We start from the raw sequence: 11,037 nt of genomic DNA, 5'->3' as shown, positions 1-11,037 counted from the left end.
TTGAGATACAATAGTGTTCCTCTTGATCTCTTCATTTGAGGAGTTCCTTCATAAGCCACTTGTAAAGTGTCCCAAATTTCCTTAGCAGTAGTGCAGCTTTGAATTCTGCTGTACTCGTCTGGACCAAGTCCACACACAAGCCATTTCTTGGCCTTAGCATTCTTTTTCCACCTCTTCAAGTCCTCACCAGTGCAGTCAGCTCTAGTCTTTGGCACATCCATTTCTTCAGCATTCTTCTTCGTGTTAGCCAGGGGACCATCAGTAACAATGTCCTAGAGTTCATAGTCCTCTCCGATGATATGATCTCTTATATTGTTTTTCCGCCAGGAGTAGTACTATCCATTAAAGAGTGGAGGCCTAGCAGTGGATTGTCCTTCCCAGTTTTCAGGTGGTGCACTCATCTTGATCTGTTCCTAAGGTGTTAACCTCTTCAAGAATAACCCGCTCTAATACCAATTGATGTTCTATACTTCAATACCATACAAGAGGGGGGAGTGATTTGTGGGGTGCCCAATTTCTTGTTTAATCTAATTGTAGAAGGACCTGGTTCTTCTATGTGTTCCAACTATTATTGTTGCAGAATTAATAAATACAGAAATTAAAGAATATAGAGATTTTACGTGGAAAACACCTGGTTTAAAAGGTGAAAAAATCACGACCTACCTTCCAGTAGAATTTTCCCAAACTCTCCACTAAAATCACTTAGCCAAAAATTGCATTTACAAAAACTCTTTTGTAAACCTAAGATTAACTCTAATCCCGTTGTAGCACACAACCTCAACTGTTGCGACAACTTTAAGTGAACTCTAACTTGAAAATTCTGAGTACCTAATACAATTGCTTCTAGATAAAGGTGAAAGGTACAATATGAAAATTCCTACTACAATTGAACAAGAATAAAAGATAGACACTTGGAACTGGTTCTTCTGTCTGGTTCAAGTAGCTTTAGGATTGCACGCTTGAATCACACATAAATTGCTTGCAAAATTGCTTTGCTATTTTGCTCTCAATTCACGTTTAACTTTTGCGTATGTGCATTACCTATAAAAGAGAACAACACTGATATTTATGGAGTTAGTAAGTAGAGATTGACTAGAATACTGATGCTACTCTTCCTTGGTGGAAGAATTCTAGTTGGTCTCATCCTCTAACTCTATCCATCTCTTAAACCGTGTTCTCTTTGTGTAAGGAGTCTTTCTCCTTATCCAATATGCAACCTTTTCGATCAGGATCAGGAGATATCATTTCTAGTAAGTGAGGTTTATCTCCTTCACATGCATCTCACATGCTTGAGTTGACCATATCTGTTGTTCACTAGGATGGACCTAGTCCATGTCTGAGTTCATTTGTCAATCTTCAAAACTCTCATTTACTTGGGCCACATAGAGGAAAAACGGCCAAAGAAATACTTTCTTTTTTAAAATAATGAAGTGTTAATAGAAAAATATATGTTTGTCTATAAGAATACAATTTTTGGTTTCGACAGTAAAGTCTATAAGAGTTTCATATTTAAACCCCAATTAATTACCTATCAAAAACGTCCCTATCAATATTTTTTTTTTATTTTCTACCCGGTGTCTGGTACGCGAATTAGAGTCCGACTCTATCAAGATTTGCGCCGCGTAGAACCCCATTGGGAGGTAAGCGCTCCCTGCCAGGTATTTTTCCGTACCGAGGGCTCGAACTCGAAACCTGTTGTTATTGTTAAGAGAAGAGTAGCCTCGTCCGCTACGTCTCAGGCCTACCAATATGTTAAGGAGGAAGTTTCTGTTAAAAGAGGCGCTTCCTTTCAAAAGTCTTCATCCCCTGCTGATTTATTTGAGTCTTTCTTTTGAAAATTCACACACAAATCCTTTTCAAGGAAATGCTTCCACTTCTTTCCTCCTGTTGACTTCTCTCAAACTGCCCACTATTTTAATCACTCTTTTCATTTCCATTTTTATTCATCTAAGAAATTTTCCTTATTTGTTTTCCATTTCTCCCTCTCACCCTCTTCCTCACTCTGTTTCTACAACTATGAAATAAGCAGCTGATTAGTTGGACGCGCCGATCTTCAGGACTCAAAATCCGGAAAATTTATGTAAAGAAGAGGTAAGAATTATGATTATGGTGTTCTAATTGCCAAATATAGAAGTCCTCCTGTAATCTTTTTGAGAATTTTTTTGATTTAGTACTACTGATAGCTTTCTTCTGCTGTTTTTTAAGATGGTCCCAGATTTTTTTTTTCTGTTTTTACTTGGATGCAATTTTGTGTTAGTTTCAGCACAGAACACTACTTCAATTTGTTTTTGTTCTTCTTTTTACTGGGAATTCTGATAAGGAGTATATGAACAAAAGATAAATTTGCTCTGCAGTATGAAAAACGATCGCAAAGTTCAGTTGAAGATTTGTATAAAACCTGCAGAAAGATGATTAACTATGTTACCGTTGACTTACAAGAAAGAAGGACAATAGTTATGGCAGCTGAATTTATAAGCTAATAATTTCTAAATAAATGTTAAATAGTTAGCTCATGTTTCGAGTCTTACTAGTTCAAGGCATCCTAATCTTGAAAGTCACGAGTGAAAGCTTAACAACGATAATGTAATGAGGAGAACGGGAGCCTTAGAGCAACGGTAAAGTTGTCTCTGTATGATTTATGCGTCATGGGTTCGAGCCGTGGAGTCAGTCATACTTGTATTATGGTAAGCTATTTATATCACACCCCTTGGGGATGCGCGGTCCTTCCCCGACTCTATTGTGAATGCGAGATGCTTTGTGCACCGGACTATAACTACCCTTTAAAGTATGTAATGAAGTACAATAACGACTTGACATTTAAAAGATAAAGCTATGAAACAATCACAAATGAATTCAATTGACAAGATATTGAGATATGTTATGTTGATACTCGGTGATGATATTCATTGAACAAATAGTTGCTTTTTAATTCACTATATGGACATATCCTTTCATTACATTTCGGTGGAAGAGGCGCATATTAAAAAGTATCGGGTGAACTGAAGCACTCCGAGAGTCACCGAGATTTTGGGTAATGTAGGCTGATAAAGGTCGAGGAGATAGAGTGGGCTATGCGTAGATGAACATGGGAAGAGCAACCGGGCCCGACGAGATTCTGGTTGAGTTTTGGAAGAGCGCTGGCAGGGAAGGTTGGAGTGTCTCATAAGCCTATTTAATGTCATTTTTAGGACATCCAAGATGTCTGAAGAATGAAGGTGGAGTATGATGATCCCGGTATATAAGAACAAGGGGATATCCAAAACGACAATAATTATAGGGGTATCAAATTACTAAGTTACACTATAAAATTTTGGAAGAGAGTGGTGGAGATGAGGGTGAGGAGGGGAGTATGTATATATGAGAATCAACTTGCACTCATGCCAGGCCGATCCACCACATAAGCCATTCATCTAAGTAGGAGGTTCGTGGAACAATATAGGGAGAGGAGCATTGCATATGGTGTTCATCAATCTGGATAAAGCATATAACAAAGTCCCTAGAGAAGTTGTACGGAGGTGCTTGGAGGCGAAAGGTGTCCTTGTAGCATATGTTAGAATGATTAAAGATGTATATGAAGGAGTTAAGACCCGGGTAAGGGCAATAGGAGGAGAATCAGGATACTTCCCGGTCATGATGGGATTACACCAAGGGCCAATGCTTAGCCCATTCTTATTCGCCTTGGTGATAGATGTATTAACGTGGCATATTCATGGAGATGTGTCTTGGTGCGTGTTATTTGCATATGACATAGTATTGATTGACAAGACGCGAGATGGAGTTAACGCCAGGGGTTCAAGTTGAGCAATATTACAATGAAGTACAAGTTCAGTGGCGTAACTCATGAGGATGAAGTGGAGGTGAGGTTTGATACTCAGGTCATCCCTAAGCAGGATAGTTTCAAGTATCTTAGTCAGGAATCCAAACTGACGGGGAAATTGATGAGTATGTCCACCGTATTGGAGAAGAATGGATGAAATGGAGGCTTGCTTCTGGTGTATTTTGTGATAAGAAGGTGCCACCAAGACTTAAAGATAAGTTTTAAAAAGTGATGGTTAGACCGACTATATTGTATGGGGCGGAGTGTTGGCCAGTTTGGAACTCTAATGTCCAGAAATTGAAAGAAGCGAAAATAAGGATGTCGAGGTGGATATGTGGGCATACTAGGAGAGACAGGATCAAGAATGAAGATATTCGGGACAAGGTAGGGGTAGCCCTCGTGGAGGATAAGCTGCGAGAAGTGAGTCTGAGATGGTACTAGCATGTGAGGAGGAGATGCCCTGATGTCCCAGTAAGGAGATGTGAGAGGTTGCACATGGTGAGTCTAAGGAGTGGTAAGGGTAGACTTGAGAAATATTGAGGATAGCTGATTAGGAATAGTATGGCGTTTCTTCATCTAACAGAGTGCATGACCTTTAATATGAGGCAGTGAAGGTCGAAAATTAGGATAAAGAGTTAGTGAGTAGTAAAGGGTGTCCCCTTATGTACCGGTAGTTTTAGTACTACTCTAGTTCCGGCATATTCTTGGACTCATATTATTATTTGATATTGCTTATGTTTCGGTTTGTCAATATCCCGTTGTTGCTATGTTTCCATGACTTGTTCAATTTTTATATTGTATTTCTTTACTACTGATATTGTGCTTACTTGAGCCGAAAGCTTATCGGAAATAACCTCTCTACCTGCATAAGGTAGGGTCAAGGTCTACGTACACACTACTCTCCCACATCCCGCTTGTAGGAATATTCTGGGAATGTTGTTGTTGTTATTTAATATTTTATTCATAAGTAATCTCATATAGTAGCATAGTATTTTAGTACTTTATATGAGATAAAACCAAAATTAAACCAACTACTCAACCAACTTATACTTCCTAATTGGTTATAAGTGTACTCAAAGAACTCAAGTTAGATTGACCAAATCCAGTGCGGATCCCACCCCACGTGTCGGGTCGAGATAAATGCAACAAGGATTTGAAGAATCCGAGCAACATAATCAAAGATGAAAGTTGCATTTAAAACATTAATTACATCACTCAACACAGTAAACTAAGCCAAGTCGAGTTGGCTCGGTAAGCAAGCTTGATTCATCTTTAACCGAGTCGAGCTGATCTTAGCCGAGTTTCAACTTAACTAAGTTGAGCCAAGCCCAGCTCAAGCCGAGCCCCGACCAGCTCAGCTTTTGTCCATGCCTAGTTAAGTCAAAAATCTTAACAAAGAAACAGAAGGGAAAAGAAAAAGGATTTGCAAAGATGAGTTTTGTATAAATAAGTTCTGCAATCTAAGAAATTCAGGTATTGTATATCTTTTGTGCCTTTCTTCCTTTTCAGCTAGGCTAGAATTGATTCTCAAGGTTGATGCCTTTCTCTATTAGATATGCTGTTACCAGCCCTTGTATAGAATTTGCATAGAGTTTCAGGAAACTAGCAAACTTATAGTTTCCAAATAAGTTGTACTTTTTCCTTAAACTCCAGTAGGTCAATTAAGTTGGCTAATTCTCTTCCCTTTTTGTCCATGTACAAACACCTTTAGCCTTATGAATTGTCTTTGCAGTCTGTTTTTTCTCTTATAGATCTTTTTTTACCATTTGGGAAGGTGTATTCCTAATTGACAAATTAAAATCTTATGCGTTTATGTCATTTTAATAGTACTTCAAATAGTTCTCTCACATTGTTTCTATGTTGTACAGGCTCAAGATCGATATAAGCTCTTGCAGTTAAGTCTCATTTCATCTGGCAAAATGGAGAGAGCCACCCCTTCAATTTTATGTAGTCTCTTTTTTATTGCATTGTTCCTACTTCTACCAGATCTTTCAGTGGGTGAGCCAAGATCTCAGCCAGTCCAGATCATATGTGGAAATCAACCCGAGGAAAATACAACGATTTTTGTCCCAAACTTTGTTGCCACAATGGAAACAATAAGTCAGCAAATGAGGACTAGAGGATATGGAGTAGCAGTTATTGGAACTGGACCGAACACTAACTATGGACTGGCGCAATGCTATGGCGATCTTTCTTTACTTGACTGTGTCTTATGCTATGCTGAAGCGCGAACTGTTCTGCCCCAGTGCTTCCCTTATAACGGAGGGAGAATCTATCTTGACGGCTGCTTTATGCGAGCAGAGAATTACACATTCTATGACCAGTACTTAGGTCCAGAGGACAGGCATGTATGTGGAAATACGACCACAAAAGGTTCTTTGTTCCAACAGACTGCCCGGCGAGCTGTTCAGCAAGCGGTTGCAAATGCACCGAGTAATAATGGCTATGCACGTGCTGAAGTGCCAGTGCCCGGGCCTTCCAACGAGACAGCTTATGTTCTTGCTGATTGCTGGAAGACACTGAGCGCAAACGCCTGCACAGCATGTTTACAAAATGCATCTGCCTCCATGTTGGGATGCTTACCTTGGTCAGAAGGTCGAGCGTTGTACACTGGATGCTTCATGAGATATTCTGATACAAATTTTCTCAATGCTATTTCTACAAGCGGAGGCTCATCATCAGGAGGTAATGTTTACACTTTTTCGTCCTGGTTCACCTGTTATTTATTGAGGGAAAAGTAATTACGCTGAATAATGGTCTTTTCTACTCTCAAATGATCATATTGCAGGAAAAGTTGTAGTCATTGTAATTGTTGTTGTTAGTTCTGTGGTAGTCTTGGCAGTAGGTGCTGTCATTGGTATTTATATCTGGAAGAACAAACAAATCCAGAAGAAGAGAAAAGGTAAATTCTTTTGTGCCAAAATTATTGCTAAAATCGTTAGGATATCTATAATGAACATATATTGAATCGTATGCTAAAACTGGTTTGTAAAAGCAGAAACTAGCAACATTTTGTAGCTGAGCATTTACCTTGAATAACTCATGTTTGTCCTATTTGAACTTGTCAGGTGCAAAGGATGCGGAGAAACTAGTTAAGATCCTTCACGACAGCAGCTTGAACTTCAAATATTCCACACTTGACAAAGCCACAGGGTCATTCGACGAGGCCAACAAGCTCGGGCAAGGTGGATTTGGCACAGTTTATAAGGTAATGGCAGAATGCTGTACAATTATAATAAATCTTCAAAGTTGTAGATTGTCCATAACAGTAATGCAATACTATGAGTGTTGACATTAAACCAAGTCTGAGGTCAACTCATTGCAGGGTGTTCTGCAAGATGGGAGAGAGATTGCGGTCAAAAGGCTGTTCTTCAACAACAAACACAGAGCTGCAGATTTCTATAATGAGGTTAACATAATTAGTAGTGTTGAGCACAAAAACTTGGTAAGGTTATTGGGATGCAGCTGCTCAGGACCGGAAAGCCTTCTCGTATATGAGTTCCTCCCTAACCAGAGTCTTGATCGCTTCATCTTTGGTGAGTAACCGATTTTGCACTAGGACTAAGTGTTGTATTTTCACATAACCACAACAATGACTTTGCCACACATTTTGATTCTAATTTTAAAATTGACAGACTCTAACAAAGGTAAAGCTTTAAACTGGGAGAAAAGATTTGAGATAATTATAGGGACTGCAGAAGGTTTGGTATACCTCCACGAAAACACAAAGAATCGAATAATTCACAGAGACATAAAAGCAAGCAATATTCTGTTGGACTCGAGGCTCCGTGCAAAAATTGCTGATTTTGGGTTGGCTAGGTCATTCCAAGAAGACAAGAGTCACATAAGCACTGCTATTGCTGGCACATTGTTAGTATTTCTTTCTTTCATTCTATTTTATAGCGACTAATCTTTTTCGTGCAACTTTAATGGACCAACCTCAGAAATTTGATGCAATATAATGCATGATTTACACTTCTAATATGCAGAGGATATATGGCTCCGGAATACTTAGCACATGGCCAATTAACAGAGAAAGTAGATGTTTACAGCTTTGGAGTTCTTCTACTGGAGATTGTTACGGGAAGGCAAAATAACAGGAGCAAAAACGCAGAATATACGGACAGCTTAGTTTCCATTGTAATTTATGAATCACTTTTTCAATCCTCTTCTGCTCAATATAAAACTTGTTACTCACTGCTTTAGCTATTGGATGAAACAGGCATGGGAACACTTTCAACGTGGGAGAACGGAGGAACTGTTCGATCCAAATCTCATGTTGCATAACTACCACACAATCAATGTGAAAAATGAGGTGCTGAGAGTGTTACATGTGGGACTTCTATGCACTCAAGAAATCGCGACGTTGAGGCCATACATGTCTAAGGCATTACAGATGCTCGTCAAGAAAGAAGAAGAGTTGCCTCCACCTACTAATCCACCTTTTATAGATGAGAAAACAATGGAACTTCATGACCCTTGGGAGAAGTACTCAAACGACCCGCTTAGAGAAGGCGATTCTGCTTCGGATGCCACCTTATCTTACAGCGGTTTTTATCCCAGATGATCTCCTGAAACTGATATAAAAATTCCATCTCAAGCATCATATTACATAGTTTCTTTAATCATTTTGTTCCTAGCTAGAGATGTTTGCACCAATCAAGGGGATCATATCACCCTAATAGAGTTTCTGTTTACATGACCAGAAAGAGAAATCAGAAATACTTCATTTCAAACTTACAGTGATATTTATGGAATCTAAATGTACAATTTCATGTGTGTGAATTGAATGCCGATTTGCTTAGCTGGATAGGCGCTCGCTTTGAGGCCATCTATATTTTGATCACGAATTAACGAAATGACATTTGGATTCTTAAACAAAATAAGAGAATTGTTGTTGAGGCTTTGCATTGTCACAGTCTTCTCTTCTTTTGCCATTCTTGCAATTTAGAAAATTGAGGCTTTGCATTGTCGAGCAAGTGTAGATATCTTGTAACTTTACCATTAATATTACATGATAAGTATCAGTTTCTGTTAAAGTTGAACTTACTAGTAAATGTTAATCAGTTAACTCATTCTGTTATGAATTTTCTATTCTAGCAGCAAAAGTAGTACCTTATTCACATTCAGCGCGGTGAGTTAACTAATGGCCGTTTTTCTGGGTGGCCGTGAGAAATTGAAGCAACATTCAATCGAGAAAATAAACATAAAACTAATTGAATGATAAGTTTCTGCTGCATTGTGCTCAATATTGAAAAGTATACACTAGCCCAGGCACATAATTTTAGTATAACGCAAACAGACCCCAGTTTGTATTAGAACAATTTGGCGATTGAAATTCCTACATTTGGTTACTGACTTACTATAGTAGAGCACATGAAGATTGTACCTCGGAATCTCGGACCAAAACCAACTAGCTTCTTCATTATGAGGCTGAGATTTGGATCTTAATTTTTTTTTTGTGCAGAAATTGCCTATTGTTCCTGAAGATGGAGGAATAACACAAACAAGAAAGGAAAAATGATATTGTATAGTCGCGGTAAAATAATTGTTGAAAAAATTGTATAAAATTTGTATATTTCTTGTATATACATACATTCTGTATGTTATATACAAAAATTATATAAATTTTATACACCTTTTCGTCTACCAGATATAAATAATTTCTGGCGCGGGCTGAAAGTGATAATACCCAACAAGAAAGGTGACTCTTTCTCTTTATATGGTTATTTGGTTTGCCAAGTCGCTTCAATCTTATGATGATTAGTGGAACGGCTAGCATAAGCGATCTGACTATCTAGACTCAGCTTTGGAACTAAACTTTCGCGCCTGGATTACTCAGTTAACTTTAAGTAACATTTATCCACAGATTTCATCTTTCATTAATTCAACACACTATTTTTCAGGTACAAATGCATTGTCATCTAACAACCGGAATTTATCTTGAGGCTGACAACTCTCGCGCACAATAAAAATGATTATTGATTCAATTTAGTGATAGACATCCAATGACTTTGGCAATGTTCAAGGTTGTAGAGCTGGTTTCCTAGATCAATGAATACAGAATATCTTAAGATGGTTTACTGTGTTTCTCTTATCTTCTTTTTGGCGAAAGAAGCTAACATTTTGTACCATGGGTTCAAAGGTGGATCTAGAACATGGATGCACGGGTAAAGAAAGGAGGAAAAAGAAAGCATTTAGTGAACTCTGCATTTGGCCAACAAATAATATTAGATCAACTCTCAAGAATATGTACATAAATACCTAATTCGGCTGAGAGACTGTTGGCCCAAGTGAAGTTTGTTTTGATGATTGACAAAAACATGAACCAGGTCCATTCACAGTGTACACTGATAAGAGGTAATCCTAAAGCTACATGAACTAGATAGAAGAATCAGTTCCAAGTGTCTGTCTTTTATTCTAGTTTTATTGTAGTAGGTATTTTCAATTTGTACCTTTCAGCTTTATCTAGAAGCAATTGTATTAGGTACTTTGAGAATTCAAGTTAGAGTTAATTTGAAGTTGTCGCAACAGTTAGAGGCTAGTTGTCACAACGGGATTAGAGGTAATTCTTAGGTTTACAAAGAGTTTTTGTAAATGTTGTTTTGGCTCAGTGATTTAGTGAAGTGTTGGAGAAAATCCTACTGAGCAGTAGGTCGTGGTTTTTTCACCTTTTGAGCCGGGTTTTTTCCACGTAAAAATACTTGCGTTCTTTACTTTCCGCATTTATTATTCCCACAATAGTAGTATAAGGAACACATAGAAGAACCATGTCCTTCTATAATTTATGCACGCGAAAATTAGACGCCACACAAATTACCCCCTTCTTGTGTGGCATTGAAGCATACAACATCAATTAATATCAGAGCGGGTTATCCTTTTAGAGGCTAACTCCTGAGGAGAAGATCAACATGAGTGCACTACCTGAAAATTGGGAAGGGCAATCCACTGCTAGGCCACCACTCTTTAATGGCCAGCACTACTCTTGGTGGAAAAATATGATGAAAGATCACACTATAAGAGAGGACTATGAGCTATGGGACATTTTCACGGATGGACCATTGGCTACCTTGAAAGAAAATGTTGAAGGAGTAGATATGCTAAAGACAAGAGCTGATTGTACTGCTGAGGACTTGAGGAAGTGGGAGAAGAATGCTAAAGCCAAGAAATGACTTGTTTGTGGACTTGGTCTAGATGAGTACAACAGAATCCAAGGTTGT

At 38.4% G+C, this 11,037-nt stretch overlaps 2 protein-coding genes across 2 annotated transcripts; both read left to right on the top strand.

Annotated features, from left to right (window-relative positions):
- The first annotated feature begins 1,820 nt into the window (after positions 1 to 1,820).
- LOC107830178 (cysteine-rich receptor-like protein kinase 2) lies at positions 1,821 to 8,602 on the top strand. Its single transcript, XM_016657656.2, has 8 exons — positions 1,821 to 2,091; positions 5,686 to 6,502; positions 6,606 to 6,719; positions 6,886 to 7,025; positions 7,143 to 7,353; positions 7,453 to 7,687; positions 7,807 to 7,957; positions 8,040 to 8,602. Exons 2-8 carry the CDS (start codon positions 5,737 to 5,739, stop codon positions 8,382 to 8,384), a joined length of 1,962 nt encoding a protein of 653 aa, XP_016513142.1. The 5' UTR covers positions 1,821 to 2,091; positions 5,686 to 5,736; the 3' UTR covers positions 8,385 to 8,602.
- LOC142172588 (secreted RxLR effector protein 78-like) lies at positions 3,457 to 3,801 on the top strand. The gene has a single exon (XM_075236241.1). The coding sequence runs from the start codon at positions 3,457 to 3,459 to the stop codon at positions 3,799 to 3,801; it is 345 nt and encodes a 114-aa protein (XP_075092342.1).
- Positions 8,603 to 11,037: the final 2,435 nt, after the last annotated feature.

Source organism: Nicotiana tabacum, chromosome 18 (assembly GCF_000715075.1).
Source record: "Nicotiana tabacum cultivar K326 chromosome 18, ASM71507v2, whole genome shotgun sequence".
NCBI lineage: Eukaryota > Viridiplantae > Streptophyta > Magnoliopsida > Solanales > Solanaceae > Nicotiana > Nicotiana tabacum.
Note: the sequence above shows the minus strand (reverse complement) of the source record. Positions and strands in the feature narration are given on the sequence as shown.